The following is a 21,291-nucleotide window of genomic DNA, read 5'->3' as shown; positions in this document are numbered from 1 at the left end:
GGGACTAGGGAATGGGGGATCGGGGAAAATTGGGGAGTATTGGAGAAAATAGGGGAATATTTACAAGCGGATATGGAGGCCAAATTCCATATTCGCAACATCGCACCCTTCTCTACCCTCGGGGCGTCCCGACCCGATAAATTTTTACCTACTTTAGTGTGGCACGCAATGTAGTTCCCTCTACTATTAACTCTACCCTGAGTGCGACAGTTTTACAGATATTCACAAATGAGTAAATATGTCCCCCTGCGACGTTGCACCCTTCTCCTCACAGAAACACACCCACAGGATAACCGAATCCGGAAAGAATTCTCAAACTAAACATACAGCCGGTAGGGAGCATTATTTACAAGATTACGCTGCTATTTACACTACGATCCAGGACCTGTTTTTGGAGGAACACATGCAGATGTTATGCATAGAGAGAGCGCGCTTGCCAACATCGATACACCAACCCACGAGTGCTCTGTGGCCGACGGCCTTTAATAACGTGCAGAGCACCCTTCCCGAGCATCAAAAGCACCACCCCACCACCAATCGGTGCAGTCACCATTGTTCAATGATTAAAAATAAATGCGACAACCCCTAACCCTGCAGGTGTCTCTTGCTCTTCTTGTGGTGCACTTGGTGTCAACTAAAAGTGGTTCACCTGTATGGCATAGGTGCCACGTTGATCCATAGGTCCATCCCCGGGTGGTGCTTGGCCGCAAACGAACTGCGGTCCATTGTGGGTGGCCACAAACATTGCGGTCCATATGGTGTATCGATCCCGGCAGCAAACAGCGAAAGTGCAGGCCCACAACTGCGCAGCCAGCACCTCTCTCTCCTCTCTCTCTACCCCAAAGCCAGATCCTCGGAGGTGGGAGACAAAAGAAGCAGACAAGTGAGTAAGGTGGTAAGGGCGCAAAAGTGCACGCAATACAAGATGATGCACACTGGGGGCACATGGGAACCAGGTGAGACAGGTACGTTCCTATCGTACGCCCCCCCCCACCAGGTAACCTACATGGCCCCTCCCTTACCCCTTACTGTATCCACAAAACACAACACTACCCATAAACATCTACTTTACAAATCAACAAACATCCCTACTGTCTTCCCCGTTCCTCCCATAAACCAAATTCGTCTTCTCTCCCTCCTAACCAATCAAATTTGCCATTTTCAACTCTCATCAAAATTTGCCATCTCCAACTCAACATCATAATTTGCCATTACCAATTCATCATCAGTCCCTCCTAGGGAGGGAGAGATGGAATCACCCCAATGTCTCATCCACGTCGTGATGCGTCTCACAAATCCACACAGCGATTCATCTCCTGCAACAAAACAAAGAAAACACAGGTGTGGAGTCATCATCATCACCACAGGTAAGTGGCTGCGTATGGTGCGACAGGTTCATCAATCCTAACTATCTCCTAAATGACTTTAACAACTTTACACTACCCGGGGTCTTTCTCCGGCCAAACCATTGGCCCTCTTACACTATGGGTTCTAAAAACCAATTCCCATTGGCCAAACTGTGGTGCTCTTCAATTTGGGGTCTCACTCCCCCGATTCATCTCCCGGTGCCCTCGTACAATTTCTGGGCTGCGACGTGCACCTCTCCCAGTGGGTCTACCCACCTGCACACCTCCACCACTGCAGTTGCCTCCGAGCTTACCTGCTCCTTACCCTAACCTAACTACCAGGGGAAGGCCCTCTGGCTCTCTCCCCACTCCGTGCCCTCTCTGGCACTGGGCTGCCCGATCCACACCCGGGATCCTCAGGCACCCACTCACAACTACCGGCTCCCAGAGCCCACCTGCGGCCTCACCTGGCCGACATCCTCACAGTGGTGGAGTGCCCAACCAACTACACACACTAACAGGCTACACGCCCCGCCATTTCCACAACACTAATGCACCCATCCACAACACCATTCTGCAACCGCACCACAAATGCCAATATCCAACCACAACTTACCTATACCCTCTACCTAACACTTACACTACCCGCCCCGGGTATTCGTGAAAGGGGTCCACTCTTCCCCCATCCACACCTTCGCACCATGCACACCACTCCGTACCACTTACTCCAACTCTCTCCACACACCTGTACTTGCACACCTGTGCTCTCACACTTGGTGCCACCTGCACCCTTCTCTCCCCAAGCGCATTCGCGCTGATCCACACACTCACTACTCATACACTGCTCCACACACCTGTCCAATTGCACACCTGTGCAATCACACCTGTTCCATCCTCACACACACGGCATCATCTCAGCTAACTACTCCCTTCTGAAACTTGCGCTTCCCAGTCGTCCCTTTAAACTATTGCGCTCCCACGTCATTATCATCCACTCTAATCTACCTGCGTCCCCACTACAGGTATCAGTCACTAACTAAACTTAACGTTACCTAATGTCATCTTCTAGGGCCCTATCCATATAACCTAACCCACCCGGGCTAGTTTTCACTGCCATACACCCCATAAACTATAGCTCCTTTGCCCCCACATGGGAAGGATGGTGGATTTGCCATCCCACCACATCGGGGGTCTCTCACTACCAATTTTGCACATCAAATTTCAACAAATCAAAAATTTGCCAATCATCTGCCAATCACTGTACCATTACCAATCATCACTCTGCCAATCCTCTGCCAATCATCAAATTTTGCTTTTCTCTAATTTTGGGTCCAAAACACTAACCTCATTAGTCTAGTAGGAAGACTAGGTCCCCCTGCACCCCCCGGAGATATACTTCTAATCAGTGTTTCTAGATTGGAAACAATGTGTAGAAAATGACTAGCTATGGCCCCAAGCTGAAAAAATGTCCCACATACCATTTTTATGCAAATTACTGCTGCCATTATCAAAAAAAGACTAGGTCCCCCTGCACCCCCCCGGAGATATACTTCTAACCAGTGTTTCTAGATTGGAAAAAATGTGTAGAAAATGACTAGCTATGGCCCCAAGCTGAAACAATGTCCCACATACCATTTTTATGCAAATTACTGCTGCCATTATCAAAAAAACGATTTTTGACATATCTCAGCCAATATTGCAGATAATTGAAAAATGAAGGTGTCTAGACCCATGTTTTGAAGGGCATAGATCATGATAGAACTATTCATAACATGATTACATGTGTCTATGGTATACTAGTATGCTAATTAGTGCTTTATTTACAAAATAATCACAGTTTTACGAAATAATAGACTCATATTAAGGTCCGTCTACACAGACGTTAACACAAAGTTTTATTTTTCTAAATACCCTGTGAAATTCACCGAATGCCCTGTGAAACCTGGGATTCTTCTCCAGCTTTTTCAAGGGCCCGACTTTTCCCTTCCCTTTGAAGGCACTGGTGCAGTCTTCTCCGCTGAACACATAGTACCCCAGGAGAGTGGCACAGTAGTCCTCTCCCAGGGATTCTGCCAGCTCAGAGACGTTGACAAGTTGGCGATGCTTCCCTGACCCTGTATCCAGGTACACCGTCAGCTTGATGTTGTGGGCATGGTGGAGCAGGATCAGGAGGATGTCTGTGTCCGGTGTTCTGACTACAGCGTTCTTGTATCCGATGGTAGCAGCATGATGGAGGTACAGAACCACCCTGGTATCAGTCTCTTCCTGGTTGCTGTAGATCGTGGGGAGTTCACGTACCTCGACCTGAAACACAAAAAGGCACCGCATTTCAATCACCAGTCACTGCCAGTTTCAGTATATCTCCGGGGGGTGCAGGGGGACCTAGTCTTTTTTTGATAATGGCAGCAGTAATTTGCATAAAAATGGTATGTGGGACATTTTTTCAGCTTGGGGCCATAGCTAGTCATTTTCTACACATTTTTTCCAATCTAGAAACACTGATTAGAAGTATATCTCCGGGGGGTCCAGGGGGACCTAGTCTTTTTTTGATAATGGCAGCAGTAATTTGCATAAAAATGGTATGTGGGACATTTTGTCAGCTTGGGGCCATAGCTAGTCATTTTCTACACATTTTTTCCAATCTAGAAACACTGATTAGAAGTATATCTCCGGGGGGTGCAGGGGGACCTAGTCTTTTTTTGATAATGGCAGCAGTAATTTGCATAAAAATGGTATGTGGGACATTATTTCAGCTTGGGGCCATAGCTAGTCATTTTCTACACATTTTTTCCAATCTAGAAACACTGATTAGAAGTATATCTCCGGGGGGTGCAGGGGGACCTAGTCTTCCTACTAGACTACATCACCCAGTCTACTCACTAATACCTCTCGGTGCGCCAATTCCTGTCCAAAGCCAGGCTTCGTAAAGCCAAGCCATGAATGCTGGTTGTTCTGTGCCAGCGGCTGGGTGCGTCCCGCATTCGGTGCAGGGACGGGGGCTTACCCGGGCCGAGATCCCACGCACCACCTCGGCGTGGAGCCATCCAATGTCCCGATCTCGACCTGCCGGCACGTCTCAACAAAACGTGGTCGCCATAACGACCCTTCCTATCGGGCTGCCCGCTCCGCCTAGTGGAGCACGGACGCGGCCGTTCAAAGCGAGGCCCAGCACGCACCGAGGGCCCGATTCGGCTATAAGTCGTTCTAAACTCTATCCCGTCTAACGTCGATGCTTCACCTGGACGCTTACACCCCGCAGCCCGTTCCTTGCTCACACATCCAGCCGTGCCCATGCTCCTCGTACCGTTCCTTACACACCCAGGTACACCCATTCCACTCACAGCCTTGGTCACACACCTGACCACCGAACACTTTGGCACACATTCGTTGCTCGCACACCTCACCAATACACCGCTTCGCGCCCCCTCCGCGGTCACCTCCTCTGTGACAATCACAGGTGTGCCCTCATTCGCACACCCAATCACGTGCCTCACCACCAACTCCAGCGTGCATTCCCACTCACGCTCTACCATTCCAGGTGTGCATCCTTCCATCCCAGGTGTACATCCTCGCTCACCTGTCACAACTAACTCACGCTCCATGTCACTCTCACTACTTTCACCTCCATTCCTGACAGCGCACTCACCCTTACTCTTGACAGCACACTCTTTCCTCATGCACCTGTCCGTCACACACCTTTCTCTCGCACACTCCCCCGTTACACCCTCTGTAACACTCACCACAGGTGGACACTCTTCCTTACTTCTGACAGCGCACTCTTTCCTCATGCACCTGTCCGTCACACACCTTTCTCTCGCACACTCCCCCGTTACACCCTCTGTAACACTCACCACAGGTGGACACTCTTCCTTACTTCTGACAGCGCACTCTTTCCTCATGCACCTGTCCGTCACACACCTTTCTCGCGCACACTCTTGCGCACACTCTCCCGTCACACCCTCTGTAACACTCACCACACCGCGCTTCCATGTACCCCCTCGCACACGCGCTTCGACCGGCTCACTCCTGCCAGCACCCTCACTCCTTGGCACGCACTTTTTCCTCACACACCCCAGAGTCGGACTTTCTCGCACACCTCCTTTTTCGCACACCAGACCTGTCGCACACTTCACCCACGGCCTCTCACGAACACCCGGGTCTATCTCGACCCCCAAGCCTCTTAAATCACCTGGCGCATCATACGCACGACCATATTGGTCACCACTTACACCGGGTCCTCTTCCTCTTCGCTTCTCCTCCATCACCTGCGAATCCCTCATCCGGTTAATGAGCACATCATCACGATCCAAACACAGACTTTGGACCAATTCTTTCATCTCCTCTTTTATCTCTTTGTTATCCCCTCTCCGTCGCTTCTTAATTTCGCTCACCCCTTCTTCCACTTCTTCTAATTTGTGCCTCACCTCTTTTATTCCCCGGTATGTCTCCTCAAGCTCGTCCTCCAAGGCTACCTTGACCGTTTCCATGTGCGTCCTCACCTGCCGGTCCTTCGTCTCCATTACCTCTATCACCTCGTCCAACCTCGTTGTCAGTCCCTCACGTACCATCTGACATTCCCTCTTCGTCGCTACCAAGTCATCTTTGAGTTCTTTCTGTGTCGCCTTTAAACCTCCTAATACCGCAGTGTTCCTTTGAACCTGCTCCACTAACTCCGTCTGTCCCACCGTCAGCTGCACCACCTCCTGCGTCAGGTCCTCTATGCCCCCTTGTAACTTTACAGTCCCCTTTCTCACCTCCTTTTCCATGTGCTCCTCACAGTGCCTCACCTCCTCGCGCACTCCTCCGACCTCCTCACTCACTCCTCTTCTGATCTCCTCTCCCATCACTTGCATCTCCTGCCCAGATGCCACCCTCATCTGCTCCATTTCCTCCCTGTGAGCATCCAGTTTGGTTTCTACCCCCATTCTGACCCCCTCTATCTGCTGCTCCATTTGTTTAACTTCCCTTTCCGCTTGGTCCCTCATGTCCCTCAATTTGCCTTCCATACTGTTTTCTAACCCCTCTAACCCCTTTTGCATCCCTTCCATTTGATTCTCTTGAGCGGCCATTCTGTTTTCTACCCCCATTAACCCATTTCTCACCTCTTTTATCCCGTTGTCTAACCCCTCAAAATTATTGTCTAACTTCCCAAATTTCTTGTCTAACTCCTCAAAATTATTGTCTAACTTCCCAAATTTCTTGTCTAACTCCTCAAAATTATTGTCTAACTTCCCAAATTTCTTGTCTAACTCCTCAAAATTATTGTCTAACTTCCCAAATTTCTTGTCTAACCCCTCACCAGTACCCCTCGCTTCGTCCCTCATTACCCCCATTTGGCCCTCTAATCGCTCACCCTGAGCATCCATCCGGTTCCCCATTACCCCCATTTGGCCCTCTAATCGCTCACCCTGAGCCCTCATTCCCACAATTTGGTCTCCCATTCGTTCCATAAGGGCCCTCATTTGCAACATAAAAAGGTTCGGATCCACCAGGGGCGCTGCCACGGTCGCGGGCGCGGTGACCAGCGAGGCGCCATTTTGCGCGTCTGCTACCCTCGCTGCTTCGCTCTCCTCACGTCCCTCAATTTGGTCCTGGACCGACCCTGCCTCACTCTCCCCTACCGGACCCCAGCCGTCTTGATCCGCCATAGCGCGACTTGCAAAATTCGAGTTTCGTAAAACAAAACAAATTTCGGCCGCTCCAAATTTTGACCAAATTTTTTTTTCCTCTATTCGTTTTTTTTTTTTTTCTTCAAAATTTGGTCGGGCCTCGAATCTCACTCCCGACACCAATTGTGCGGACACGACGGCCATTCCGCTCGGCCCACTTTAACATCAAAGTCGTGTCTGTAACAATAGTCAGAGCGAAACAGGATCTTGTCCTTCAAGTTAAACCGGGCTGCCAGCCTTTCAATTGCAGTCCCAGTCTCCGATTTCCCCCCGAATATCTGCCTTCTCCAGATTCTGGATGATGTTACGCAGTTCAGGGTCCCGTTGCTGCTCCTTTAGTACTGCCTCCAAGTTCAGAGTGCAATTCTGCAGGGTGGTTGAAGACGCCTTTCATGCTTTCTCTCTATGTTTGTAGATGTGGGATTGACAGGAAGGGCAGGAGTATCTGTCAATCTCCTCTGCATGTTTTCATCCGAGGTGAACACAACATTGGTGGTACCAGTAGTCACAATCATCACACTGGATCCAATCGAGTAGATCATCTTGGGGTTGTGTGCACTGTGCAGCAGAACATGCAGCTGGATTTCCATTAATTGTAGAGGCGCTGGAAGACTGCAGCTTATCCACTACCACACCAACAATATGTGTAACCTCTGGAATCCTGGACAAGGCATCAGGAACACAATGTTGGGTGCCCGGACTGTACACCACCTGGAAAGTAAAGTCTTGTAGCCGTAAGATCCAATGACCCAGTCTTCCAGACTGCTGCTTCGACTTCCGGAACAGCCAGCATAGAGCTTGATGATCTGTTACCACTCAGCACTGTTTACCTTCCAGATATAGCCTCCACTTCTCTAGAGCCCAAACAACTGCAAAGCATTCTTTCTCAGTCGTGCTGTAATTCCTCTCTGCCCTGGTGAGAGTTTGACTCGCATAAGCAATAGTCATGGTACTGGATCCCTGTTTTTGCATCAACACTGCGCCAAGTCCTACGTTGCTGGCATCTGTATGCACAGTAAATGTGTCTGTCATTTGGATAACCAAGGATTGTCTCGGTCATCAGCCCCTCATTCAACATCACAAAAGCTGACTGACAGTCTTCAGTCCAATTCCATCCCATACCCTTCTTTTTGAGTTTGTACAGGGACTCTGCATGATCAGCAAATTGGGGTACAAACTTCTGGTACCATGATATAATGTCCAGGAAACGTTCCAGTTCCTTTATTTTTGTTGGTGCTATATAGCTGCAAATGGCTGAAACCTTTTCTGGATCTGGTCTCAGTCCGTTTGACGTCACAATGTGTCCCAGGTACCTCATTTCTTGACTACCAAACTGACATTTCTCCTGATTGACAGTCAAGCCAGCAATGTGAAGCCTGCGCAGAACTTCCCGCAAGTCAGCAAAATGATGCTGTACACTGGAAGATTAACACATTATGTCATCGACATCGACATAACAAGTGTGGCCAACCAAATCTCCAAGCACCTGAGTCATCAACCTTTGGAAACTTGCTGGACCATTTACAACTCCAAAGGGAAGGACCCTGAAATGGAAGAGGCCTTGCTCACAGATGAAGGCAGTCTTCTCAACATCCTCAGGAGCAACACCCATCTGCCAATAGCCGCTACGTAGGTCAAGGGAGGAGAATATCTTAGCTCCATGTAGGGATCCGAGTATAGCATCGACAGTCGGCATGGGAAAAGCATCTACTTTTGTCACAGCATTCAACTTCCTATAGTCAACACACATCCGGTACCTTCCATTCTCTTTTGGTGGCGATGGCGATGTCGACCGCTCAATCTCTCCGCTTTTCAAGAGCTGATTTAGTTCGTCCTGAAGTGCTTCTCTGCGTTCTGGTCCCAAGCGGTATGGATGCGAACAGACAGGGACAGCATCTCCCACATCAACGTGGTGTTGGGAAACATCAGTGTGGCCAGGATCTTTGGTGAAAACGTCAGGAAACTCAATGATGATCTAATTTAGTTATTGCTGTTCATCTGGGGTCAGGGTAATCTTACCCTGGAGAAGGCTCGATCTTTTGGGAAGTTCCTCTACCTCAACATCATAGTCTGGTTCTGGCTGTGCTGGGGCCTGGATTCCACGCAGTGGAAACTTCACAGACTGACCATACCTGCCACCAGTACTAAAACAATCCTCACTAAAGTCCAAGATCAGTTGAACTTCCCGGGCAAAATCCATGCCCAGAAGAATGGGCGCTGGCAAGTGTTGCACAACATGAAAGGTGATTGCCGTGTCTTTGCCACCAGCTTCAACATCCACCACAATGGTTCCCTTTGGGTTCAGTTTTGTACTATCTACCATCACTAAAGCCTCCTCCCTTTTGGAGACTGTAGGGGAGATGGATAGTTTCGAACAACGTTCATCTGCTATCAGGGACACACTTGACCCAGTGTCGACCAGAGCTTCCGTGGTAACATTCTGGCCATTCATAATGACGTCTATCATTGGCATGGTCCCTCGATGGAGTGCAACGAAGTTGCATTTGGGAGGCTTTCCTTCATGCATGGTTTATGACGGTTGAGATACCTGAGTAGGCGTATGAGTTGGAGGCTGAGGAGGAGGGGTATGGCACTCTGCAGTCTGCAGCCCTATGTCCTAACTGTCCACAACGATAGCAATTGATGTTGTATGTGTTCCTGCGTGGGATTTGAGTGGTGATTCCTGGTCACCTCCCGGATGGACTTTGGGGGGGTTCACCACCCACATATGTGATGTTTGACCGCCGATGGAGTAGGAGCTCGTCAGCTGTCCTCCCCAATCTGATCAGGGAAGTAGCATTGTACTCCTGTAGTTTCAACCTCAATGTTCCATCTGAGACTGTGCTCAGATCATGATCAGATTGAGGCACCTTCTTACTTCAGGCAGGTCAGGTGTAGGCTGGGTGATTTGTAACCATCTGAAGAAATGGTTGTGTAGCCTATTGCCAAACTCTTCAAACTTTTCATCACCACATTTGGAATCAGCCTTAAACTTCAACTTGGAGGCCTCCGGAGTGAGATGGTATCTGCGTCTAATTGCTTCTACAACCTGGTCATAGTTGTTCTTTTCATCATTGTTCAATGCATGAAAAGCTTGTTGGGCCTTTCCTGTCAGATACGGCTCCAACAGTTGAGGCCATTCCTCTCTCGACTTCCAAGCAGCAGTTGCAATGCGTTCAAAGGTGCTGAGGTCGCATGATATGTCATCATCACTACTGAGTTTATGAAGGCCTGACAGTTGGAGGCCTGCATGAGGATTTCTGTTTCTGAGGACCTGCAATAATCGTATAATAATAATCAACTCGATCACCCACACAGCACAAGACCTTGGATGTGTCTTCACCAACAACGAACTGTGAACAGATGAAGTGCATAGATTCCCCCGTTTTCATATCACAATGGCCCCTGCCGACTACGCCATTGTAAGGATTCGTCTGTGATGACCAAGAAACGGGGTATTCAAACAGGACGCAGCTGCATTCATCAGCCTTGGGTTTAATCACAATCCTTGTAGCGATCTAGCCCAGCGCACCACACAGTGCTCGGCCTGCACAAGTCCAACACTTCGCGCCCATCCAACGCGTCACACACACCCCTCCGTCACACCCGGAAGTCCCAACATCCCCTTACACTATGTATCGGTTTTAGCCCTATCACTCAATGGTGAAGCATCACTTTAAAAATTCTACTAGCCGGATCCAGATCTGGATCTTCACCAAAATCGAATCTATTCGTCCTTGTCACATACACTACCTCTCTCCCAAATTTCGTCCAAAGCCGTCCATAACTTTTTGAGATATCTTGTTCACAGGCAGACAGACAAACAAATAAAAAATCACTCATAGAGCGACACTTGGCAAAAGAGAAAAAAGTAGAATGGCACTCATGGAGCATACTTTTGACCTCCAAAATAATTGGTGGTTGAATTATATGACCTGATATACAAATCGCCTTCAAATTTTAAGTTAGTCGGATGAAAAGTCAATTTTAGAAATTTGATCTAATATCTGATATTGAGGGCCACATCCATTGTTGAATGAGTAGAAGCAGCATGTCCAAGGTGGAATGACCTCGTCTGGTGACCTGAGTTGGGGCTGTTGGAGAAAAGGAAGAAGCTTATTTGTGGCAGTGTTTGCTGTTTTTGTTTACCCTTTTTTGGGTTAAAAAGACCAGTGAGGTCAAGAGGTGGGTGACTGTCCAAAATGCTGACTGATACTGCATGTCCCACCCAATAAACTCCACGATTAACGCTTGAGGCTTGGTGTGCGAATGGACAAATAGGTGGTGCAACCAATAAAACAAATGGCATCTTTACACAAAACAATCCATTAAATATATGTGGTGGAAATGGAGTGGTATGAAGAGGACAGGATGAACAAGGTAAGCAGGTAACACTGACATGCCGTGCATACGCTGCCATAAATCTTTAGCATGCCACACAAACTGACCAACATGCCGCTTCACCACGTAACACAGGCACAAACAGCTGTTCAATGGTCACAGGTGCAGTCAGTGAAGTCCCCTTTTCTCAGCAAAGCCAAGTCTTGCATCGTAGTGTACGAATTGGCAAATTTTGCAACTTAATGGTACTTTAATATGTCTCATACGTAAACAAGTTTAGAATATTGACCATTTTGTCCAATTGTCTGAAAAGTTGATTCTTGCAGAAACTCTGTCCAGCACCAGTCTTAATGTGAAGGTCTATTTCGAAAATAAAAAAACAAGAATACGTCATGCAGAGCAGACACATAGAAAATCAACCCCTCCGCCCCTCCCCCCCAAAAAAGGTTGCCATTAATCCAGCAAATTGTCCATTTCATCAAGACTTAAAATTGATGATCTTGATGAAAGCTTGGGTCAATAGGATGAAAAATGACGATTTTTCCAATGAAAATTAGTGATTTTAGAAGTTTGACCTTGAGTTGACCTTTGACCTTTTGACCTTAAAATAGTTGCTTTGCCAATTCAGTGAGGCACTATGCAAATGCTGTTCAATTTTCAAGTCAATTGGATGAAAATTGACGATTTTGGAAGTTTGACCTTGAGTTGACCTTTGACCTTTTGACTTCAAAAAAGTTGGTTTTCCAATTTATTGACTCAATATACAAATGCTATTCAATTTTCAAGTCAATCGGATTTGAAATGGCAATTTTTAGAAATTTGACCTCCAGATGACCTCCAGATGATGACCTTTGACCTCAAAATTAATAGGCTTCTCAATTGTGACGACCTCTACAAAGTGGTAAAGTTTCGTGACGATTGGTTTAGAATTGTGACCTGTAGGCCGGTGACAAACAAACAAACAGACAGATAGACAGACAGACAGACAGAATAGCAAACGTAACTGACCAATATACTTGAAAAATCTTCGATTTTGCAAGTAACAATAAATATGTCGTGCATAGCACGATACTTATGAAATCCCTAAAATAAGTTGTTGGCCTATGATGACCTCAAAAATAATTGGTGGTTGAATTCAGTGCCCAGATATGCAAATCCTCTTCAAACTTCAAGTTAATCGGATGAAAATTTAGGATTTTAGAAATTTGGCCTATGTTGACCTTTTGGCCTATGTTGACCTCAAAAATACTTGGTGGTTGAATTCAGTGACCAGATATGTAAATCCTCTTAAAATTTCAAGTCAATCGGATGAAAATTGAGGATTTTAGAAATCTGACCTATGTTGACCTTTTGGCCTATGTTGACCTTTTGGCCTATGTTGACCTAAAATAGTTGGAGGTTGAATTCAATGACCAGATATGCAAATCGTCTTCAAATTTTAAGTTAATCAGATGAAAATTGTCAATTTTAGAAATTTGGCCTATGTTGACCTTTTGGCCTATGTTGACCTTTTGGCCTATATTGACCTTTTGGCCTATGTTGACCTAAAATAGTTGGTGGTTGAATTCAGTGACCAGATATGCAAATCGTCTTCAAATTTTAAGTTAATCGGATGAAAATTGTCAATTTTAGAAATTTGGCCTATGTTGACCTTTTGGCCTATGTTGACCTTTTGACCTTTTTACCGTAAAAATATATAGGATTTTGTATAGGACTAAAAATATATAGGACTCTTCCATTTGATGAAGTTTCATGAAGATCGGTTTAAAATTGTGACCTGAAGGCGAGTATAAGTGAGTGGACAGACAAACACACAAACCGGAGTGATCAATATACTTGTCAAAATTTTTTGGCCAAGTAACAAACAAACGCAATCGATATACTTGAATGAAAAATCTTTGATTTTGCAAGTACTAAATAAATTAATGAATCAAGTCAAGTGTCCAAAAACACACCACACAATCATTGTCTTGCAGGGAGGCGTTCGCTCTGGCTATAGGTATGCAGTACCTGGCTGGACACGTACTGTGATCGGTGGGAATGTTCAGGTCGAACACCACAAGACCACCGATGACGACCTTTTCCACCTGTGCAGGGCAAACAATTGCGAACTACGTTTAAATAACAACAACGCATCATAAAGACATCTCAAAAATGAATTTATTAAATACCCCCCACCTGTGGACTCCAAAAGGTGGCTTCTAAAGGTGTGCAGTTGGGCAGGTATAATTGCAGGCATCATTTTCCGTTGATATCCTTTAATATATACAAGCCAATTGTCACGTGTATTGTATATGTCAGTGGTTCAGTGTCGTCCAATGCCATGTTTTTGATGACGTACTGACCCGGTATGCATGTGATTATTATGTTAACGATGGTATCGCGTATCACTGCAATATGATGCATGATCGCAGGGATCATTCACTGACAGAGGGACTTTCATCAATTCTCACCAATCGGGGAGCAGCTCTTTGCCTCGGCGAAACGCTGAGCCAATCAGGTGGTGAATAACTTCGGAAACCGGTCGATCTCACGTCGCGCAATTCCGGGAATCTATCAAGTACCTTCCTGGCTGAGGAGGCACCAAGTTCCTGAGCCGAGCTTCGCTCAGCTTTGTCGGGTCGACCATCCCGGCTCGTTTCATGATCTCCGCATGCCATGGGTGACAAGGTGAGAAAGTTGTATTTTAATTGCACCGAGCTTGTCGATCCTTCGCTTCGCCGGTCACATCTTCATGGGAACCGCTCACGCTGGCAGGTAGAGCGTTTCCAGCGGGGATGTGTCCGAACAACTAAGATATGACTCTTCACTAGGATCTTCAACCCCCGCAGGGGCGGATCCAGGAATTTCAAGACGGAAAGGTGCATGAAACTATAGCGCTGGGGAGGGGGGGGTTAAGGGGGGTCTGGGGGTCCTGACCCAGGAAATTTTTTTAAATTGATCTTCAGAAATGGCATTTCGTGCGTTCTTGGAAGTTTCTGCAGTTCCTTGCGTTCTTCCCTGGTCCAACAGTTCAGCAGATTCGTGATGACCAATGGTCAGATAGAGGAACTGGGGAAACGACTTGCTCAGCTGTTCCTTCTGTTATAAATTGATGGTGTGTGTGTGTGTGTGTGTGTGTGTGTGTGTGTGTGTGTGTGTGTGTGTGTGTGTGTGTGTGTGTGTGTGTGTGTGTGTGTGTGTGTGTGTGTGTGTGTGTGTAGTGCATGCGTGCGGCATGTTCTTGTGTAGTTCGACTGGAGCTTTCTGATATGGAATTTCTGATTTGTGTAGTTCGACTGGAGCTTTCTGATATGGAATTTCTGATTTGTGTAGTTCTCGCGAAATGATTGTTATGATCTCCTGAGTTAATTAGGTTAATTAGCTACAAAGAATCCAGAAGAATTCCCATGTTTCTAAACGCACGCCATGTTAAGGTGTATAGAGCAGCTTAATAGGTGCTGGGCAGAGCCCGGCACCACTATGCGCCAAAGTTGTGAAGCTCAAGGCAGGGGGTTCTACCCACAAAGCCCGGCACCGCCATGCGCCCAGGTTGTGAAGCTCGAGGCAGGGGGTTCTCCCCACAAAGCCCGGCACCGCCATGCGCCCAGGTTGTGAAGCTCAAGGCAGGGGGTTCTCCCCACAAAGCCCGGCACCGCCATGCACCCAGGTTGTGAAGCTCAAGGCAGGGGGTTCTCCCCACAAAGCCCGGCACCGCCATGCACCGAGGTTGTGAAGCTCAAGGCAGGGGGTTCTCCCCACAAAGCCCGGCACCACCATGCGCCCAGGTTGTGAAGCTCAAGGCAGGGGGTTCTCCCCACAAAGCCCGGCACCGCCATGCGCCCAGGTTGTGAAGCTCAAGGCAGGGGGTTCTCCCCACAAAGCCCGGCACCGCCATGCGCCGAGTTTGTGAAGCTCAAGACAGAGGGTTCTCCCCACAAAGCCCGGCACAGCCATGCGCCCAGGTTGTGAAGCTCAAGGCAGGGGGTTCTCCCCACAAAGCCCGGCACCGCCATGCGCCTAGGTTGTGAAGCTCAAGGCAGGGGGTTCTCCCCACAAAGCCCGGCACCGCCATGCGCCGAGGTTGTGAAGCTCAAGGCAGAGGGTTCTCCCCACAAAGCCCGGCACAGCCATGCGCCCAGGTTGTGAAGCTCAAGGCAGGGGGTTCTCCCCACAAAGCCCGGCACCGCCATGCGCCTAGTTTGTGAAGCTCAAGGCAGTGGGTTCTCCCCACAAAGCCCAGCACCGCCATGCGCCGAGGTTGTGAAGCTCAAGGCAGGGGGTTCTCCCCACAAAGCCCGGCACCGCCATGCGCCCAGGTTGTGAAGCTCAAGGCAGGGGGTTCTCCCCACAAAGCCCGGCACCGCCATGCGCCTAGGTTGTGAAGCTCGAGGCAGGGGGTTCTCCCCACAAAGCCCGGCACCGCCATGCACCCAGGTTGTGAAGCTCAAGGCAGGGGGTTCTCCCCACAAAGCCCGGCACCGCCATGCGCCCAGGTTGTGAAGCTCAAGGCAGGGGGTTCTCCCCACAAAGCCCGGCACCGCCATGCGCCCAGGTTGTGAAGCTCAAGGCAGGGGGTTCTCCCCGCAAAGCCCGGCACCGCCATGCGCCGAGGTTGTGAAGCTCGAGGCAGGGGGTTCTCCCCACAAAGCCCGGCACCGCCATGCGCCCAGGTTGTGAAGCTCAAGGCAGGGGGTTCTCCCCGCAAAGCCCGGCACCGCCATGCGCCGAGGTTGTGAAGCTCGAGGCAGGGGGTTCTCCCCACAAAGCCCGGCACCGCCATGCGCCGAGGTTGTGAAGCTCAAGGCAGGGGGTTCTCCCCACAAAGCCCGGCACCACCATGCGCCCAGGTTGTGAAGCTCAAGGCAGGGGGTTCTCCCCACAAAGCCCGGCACCGCCATGCGCCAAGGTTGTGAAGCTCAAGGCAGGGGGTTCTCCCCACAAAAGAGATCAGATCGGACAGCGGAATGTGAATTATTTTGTTAATGGTAAATTATGCTATTTTGGAACAGACGGCGCTTGTGTTTCTGAATGAAAATGTCACACACATCACGTGGGGATATGGTGACGTCATGGTGTATGTTCATGAGGGCCAGAGATGCCATCCGACTTTCTCCCATGGAATTTCTTAGGTAGGTCTTCAGACGACGCAGGCAAGAAAATGATCGTTCGGCCTCACAGAAGCCTACAGGGAGGGTGCATCCAATATGGAGTAGGACTTTGATGGATGGAAATTCGTCTCCATCTACTGCACGGAAACAATCCATGAATGTGTTTGGACGCGTGTTGTTGGGCTTCCTTCTCCAAAACATCTGCCAGTCTCTAAGCTCATTTATCAGTCCTGCGGGATGCTCCATGTGGTTTTTCCAACGCAACAGCTTCTGATGTGGGGCTGGAATGTCGCAGGTATCGGCGATTATCGCAGATGGCATCAGCAGAAACAGATCGCTACCTTCCCGATTTTCAGCACAGAATCGGTATCCATTTCCTGGCTGAGGAGGTCGAGAAATGGAATGGACATGTTTCTGAGGTGGAAGAGCAAGGGAGTATTGGCGGCAGTGTTCGGACGATGGATTTGTCGTTTTACAACTCTCGGCATTGTGACGTCACCTCCTACAGATTCTATCATGGACCTGGCGTGATCGAACCACAGAGAGAATTCAGTTTCTGCATTTGACCGAAGTTGAGTGAGCGCGTCCTTCTTGTCGTCAATCATAGAGTTTACCTCCAGCACATCCATGCTGTTGCGTTGCAGAGGGGGACGGAGGGGTGCGCACCCGCTGCACACCCCCCCCCCCCCCCCCCTGGATCCGCCACTACCCCGATTACAAGAAGGAGCACCTGTGCGGGGGGTACATTCCTACACCCCTCGATAGTGGCTCCGTGCTGATTCTTCTCCCTCAACCCCGAAAGGACATTCCGTGCAGGGTTTTCATTGCAGAGTCTTTTCCGTCGCCCACTAACACCAACAGGATATTCCGTGCGGGGTCTTCTCCGTCACCCACGCACAGGATATTCCGTGCGGGGTCTTCTCCGTCACCCACGCACAGGATATTCCGTGCGGGGTCTTCTCCGTCACCAACGCACAGGATATTCCTTGCCTCCCTCCCCTCTCCCGCCCCTCCCCCCCACTTTGACGGTGGACTCTCTGAGGGGTCTTCATCCGTAGCAACCACCTCTTCCACTCCACACACACACACACACACACACACTGAGACACACACACGACCTCGTGTGAGCCTTCGTCCCTCACAGCTTCTATCAGGGGAGTCCTTGTGTGGACTTAGCCCCTCACCGCCTCCAATAGGGGTCCATGCGGGCTCTATCTTTTGCCTCCCCTCACCTGTCATAAGATGCATCCAAGTCTCAACTTAGGAGATAACCAGTTTTAATTAACAGCACAGCAAGTAACGTCCCTCGGACTCGTATCTCCCATCCGCCTCTCCAGCCCCCACTCCTTTCTCCAGGCCACGCCCTCCACTCCTTCCTCCAGGCCACGCCTTCGCTCCTTCCTCAATGCCACGCCCTCGCTTCTTCCCTTCCTCCAGGCCACGCCTTCCGCTCCTTCCTCCAGGCCACGCCCCTTGCTCCTTCCTCCAGGCCACGCCCGTCCGCTCCTTCCTCTAGGCTACGCCTTCCGCTCCTTCCTCCAGGCCACGCCCTCCGCTCCTTCCTCTAGGCCAGGCCTCAGCTCCTTCCTCCAGGCCACGCCATACGCTCCTTCCTCTAGGCCACGCCCTCCGCTCCTTCCTCTAAGCCAGGCCTCAGCTCCTTCCTCCAGGCCACGCCCCCCGATCTTTCCTCCAGGCCACGCCCCCCGATCTTTCCTCCAGGCCACGCCCTCCGCTCACATATTCATATCACAAACCGCAAGCCCCCTCTCCTCCCCGCGGCAGTGGATACCGTGACTGGTCTCCGCCACTCACCTACCCGATAGGGGATTCCGTTGAAGGTCTTTCTCCAGTCCATGACGGGGGACTCCGTGCCGGATGTTCATCACTTGCACCTCCCCCACCCTGACAGGGAGATCTCCACGAAATGTCTTCGTCCTTCGCACCACCCACTCTCCCACGCAGGACCTCGTTCAGGGTCTTCGTACTTTACCATTCAGGACAGGTTACTCAATGCGGCGCTTTTCTTTCCTCCTGCCCCCCCCCCCCCCCCCAGACTCAATTGTGGGATATCCCACCCCAAACCTCTAACCTCTCCCCGGAAAAGGGACTCCTTGCCCTACCGGAGTCTCCGCCACTCGCTCATCCGACAATTGACTTGGTTCAAGGTCTCGTCCCCGCCCCAGACAGTGGACTTCGTGCAGGGTCTATGTCCCCCGCCCCACCCTGACAAGGAACTCTGTGCGGGATTCGTACCTTAACCCTTACCATGAAAATCCAAAGCGGGCTTTGCCCCTGCTTTCTGCTTATCTTTCTTGTCTTTCTATATATCACCAATTAGAATACCAAGTAAACGGTTTTCAGTGAACGGTTTTGCACAATTTCATTTAAAATGTCTCCTAACGATTCTTCAATTGCGTCTTCAGCTAATTGTTTGTTTTTCAACTGCTTGAATTCTATTTCTAGCAACAACTTTGCCTTCTGCAGCATGTTGTCCGGTTATTGGATGTTAACCCCTTCATCATGTGTCCCATTTGTTCGGGATATCTAGTGGATGCAACGACCATCACGGAGTGTTTGCACACCTGTAAGTATGCACACCTGTTTGATGCTCTCTTTGTCAGTATGTATTATACACCTTTTGACCTTTATTGAAGAGTTCCACGAAGGACCATTCCCATTAATAAACTTCAACCAGGTGAAAAAAATTAACAAAAAAAAAAGGTCGATTGTTTGTTTTTTTTCGTTTGTTTTTTGTTTACAAGATCGAGGCTCGTGTAAGAGCTAACATCAATCACAAAAAAACAAACGGACACATAAGACAAAATAAAGGGAGTGGGAGACAAGATGGGGAGAGAGAGGGAAGCACACAAGTACAACAGCAGAGAACAGGGACATCGGGATATCTGTGGGAGGGACAGGGCTTGGGGGAAGGGGGCATGGGAAGGGGGGGTGGGGTGGGAAAGGTATAAAACACATGGACACTGCTCGGACTTCCAGGAAAGAATTCGGTATTCTTTTAAAAAGTGGATTTGGGGTGAATTAACGGTGGTAGAAGAGATCAAGGTTTTGGATGGGGGAAGATAAGAGATGGTGGTGAACAGCTGTTTTAAAGACCTGGAGGGAGGAGTGGGATTGAAGAGAGTGAGGGAGTTTGTTCCAGAGGCGGGAGAAAAGAGGAATGAAGGAGTGAAGGTGAATAGAGAGTCTTGATTTTGGCAGTTTAACCATCTCTGGGTTGCTGGCAGATCCTGTGCGACCTGTAGGAATATTTGGGGGACAGAGCACAGAGAGAGCTGGGGGAGCAAGGCCGGAGAGGAGTCGGTAGAAGACAGAAAAACCACCTACCCGCCTGCGGTGAGTGAGTGAAAGGCCCTCAGATTTAGCTTCATCGCGGGAGATTCCAATGATTCTGAAAGCTTTGGTTTCAATAGGATGAAGCCGAGCTAGGTGTGAGGCAGGAGCACCGGCCCAGAGGGGAGAACAGTATTCCATTGAGCTGCGGATGAAAGCTTTGTATGTGGTGAGGAGCTCAGGTGTGCCAAAGAAGGACTTCGCACGACGGAGGATGGATGCCCAGTTGGCGACTGGCGTTGGAGGCCAGGTTGGAAATGTGGTTTTCCCAGGAAAGATCATGGCAGATAGTGAGACCCAAAAGCTTGAGTGACAGAACTTCTTGGAGAGGATTGTTCAGAAAGTGGATGGGAGGGTTGTCCAGATGGTCTTTTCGGAGAGCCATAGTGAGAGTGTGAGATTTGTCAGGATTGAAAGACATGTTCCACTTGTTTGAAATAACAAGTTTTTAAAATAACAAAACAATAATCATGTTTTGAAATAAGTTTCATCTTAACGAGTTAATTCCATGGGTTCATCAAAAATGTAGTGGTTTGAGAGGGTCATTAACCAGTGTGGCAGCTACATTCAAGTGTAAGGTGTGCACAGAGGGAGCTGCAGATGGAGGAAATGTTGAGTTGGTTCTTGGAGACGGCGTGAAGCTGGAAGGTGTGAAAACATTTTGTTACCTAGGAGACATGCTGAATGGAGAAGGTGGATCGGACTCGGCAACGGTTGCTCGAGTGAGATGTGCATGGAAGAAGTTTCGGGAACTGAGTGGCGTGCTGATGAGGAGGGGAGTGTCGTTGAAGCTGAAGGGAAAGGTGTATGCTGCATGTGTGAGAAGTGTTATGATTTATGGGAGCGAGACATGGGTAATGAACGTAGAGCAGCAACGAAGGCTGGAAAGGGTGGAAATGCGAATGGTTCGATGGATGTGCGGAGCATCGTTGAGAGAGAGGAAGACAAATGATGAATTGCGAAAGATGATGGGAATAGAGCCTGTGATTGATGCTGTGAAGAGGAACAGTTTGAGATGGTTTGGGCATGTGTTGAGGAAGGATGAAAGTGACTGGTTGAGAAGAGTGATGGAAATGAATGTAGAAGGAAGTAGAGGACGGGGAAGACCGAGAAAGACTTGGCTAAAGATGGTGGAAGAAGAAATGCGGGCAAGGGGGTTAACCAGGAGAGATGCAGAAAATAGGGCAAAATGGAGAAGATTGTCATGGGGCCCGCAAGGCTAACCCCCGCTCTAGCTGGGAAAATGGCCTTAAAATGCCTGTTGTTGTTGTGTTGTTAACGAGTTAATTCCTTTACCTTGACATTCTGAAAGTGTGCAAACAAAAATGGTGTCTCAATAAGCTCACCTTCCTCTCTACCTTTCAGTCTGCAAGAGTTGCATTGTGAAGCATTTCGAAAACAGTAATCGATGTCCCAAGTGCAATATGGTGGTTCACCAGACGATACCACACTATAACATCAGGTAAGGACCCTGTGCAAGCTTGTCCAACT

At 49.1% G+C, this 21,291-nt stretch overlaps 2 protein-coding genes and 1 long non-coding RNA gene across 6 annotated transcripts in view; 1 reads left to right on the top strand and 2 right to left on the bottom strand.

The window, feature by feature from the left end:
* Positions 1–497: 497 nt before the first annotated feature.
* Positions 498–21,291, bottom strand: part of C3H2orf42 (chromosome 3 C2orf42 homolog) — a 357,660-nt gene continuing 336,866 nt past the window's right edge. Inside the window, exon 8 of the mRNA XM_078773889.1 lies at positions 498–852. Within this exon, the coding sequence (XP_078630015.1) occupies positions 635–852 (218 nt within the window). The 3' untranslated portion in view covers positions 498–634. The remainder of the gene's footprint in view (positions 853–21,291) is intronic.
* Positions 11,074–13,852, bottom strand: LOC137423674 (uncharacterized). Its single transcript, XR_010983773.1, has 3 exons — positions 13,810–13,852; positions 13,367–13,443; positions 11,074–11,109 (listed from the first exon to the last, which is right to left on the bottom strand). It is a non-coding gene; the product is annotated as an uncharacterized LOC137423674 (long non-coding RNA).
* The window catches only part of PCGF6 (polycomb group ring finger 6), a 36,189-nt gene continuing 28,571 nt past the window's right edge, over positions 13,674–21,291 (top strand). For 2 of the 4 annotated variants that reach the window (XR_010983770.2, XM_078773895.1), the window contains exons 1-3: positions 13,851–14,026; positions 18,913–19,033; positions 21,166–21,262. Coding sequence is in view for 3 of the 4 variants with exons in the window: in XM_078773895.1 (XP_078630021.1) it covers positions 14,015–14,026; positions 18,913–19,033; positions 21,166–21,262 (230 nt within the window). In the remaining variant the exon portion in view is untranslated. Of the gene's footprint in view, positions 14,027–18,912; positions 19,034–21,165; positions 21,263–21,291 lie in introns of all 4 variants that reach the window. The other 2 variants (XM_068111070.2, XM_068111071.2) reach the window with 2 other exon arrangements.

The sequence above is a fragment of the Myxine glutinosa genome, chromosome 3 (assembly GCF_964187855.1).
Source record: "Myxine glutinosa chromosome 3, kmMyxGlut1.1, whole genome shotgun sequence".
In the NCBI taxonomy this organism is placed as follows: Eukaryota; Metazoa; Chordata; class Myxini; order Myxiniformes; family Myxinidae; genus Myxine; species Myxine glutinosa.
The sequence above is the reverse complement of the archived record's forward strand: the minus strand, read 5'-3'. Positions and strand labels throughout refer to the sequence as shown.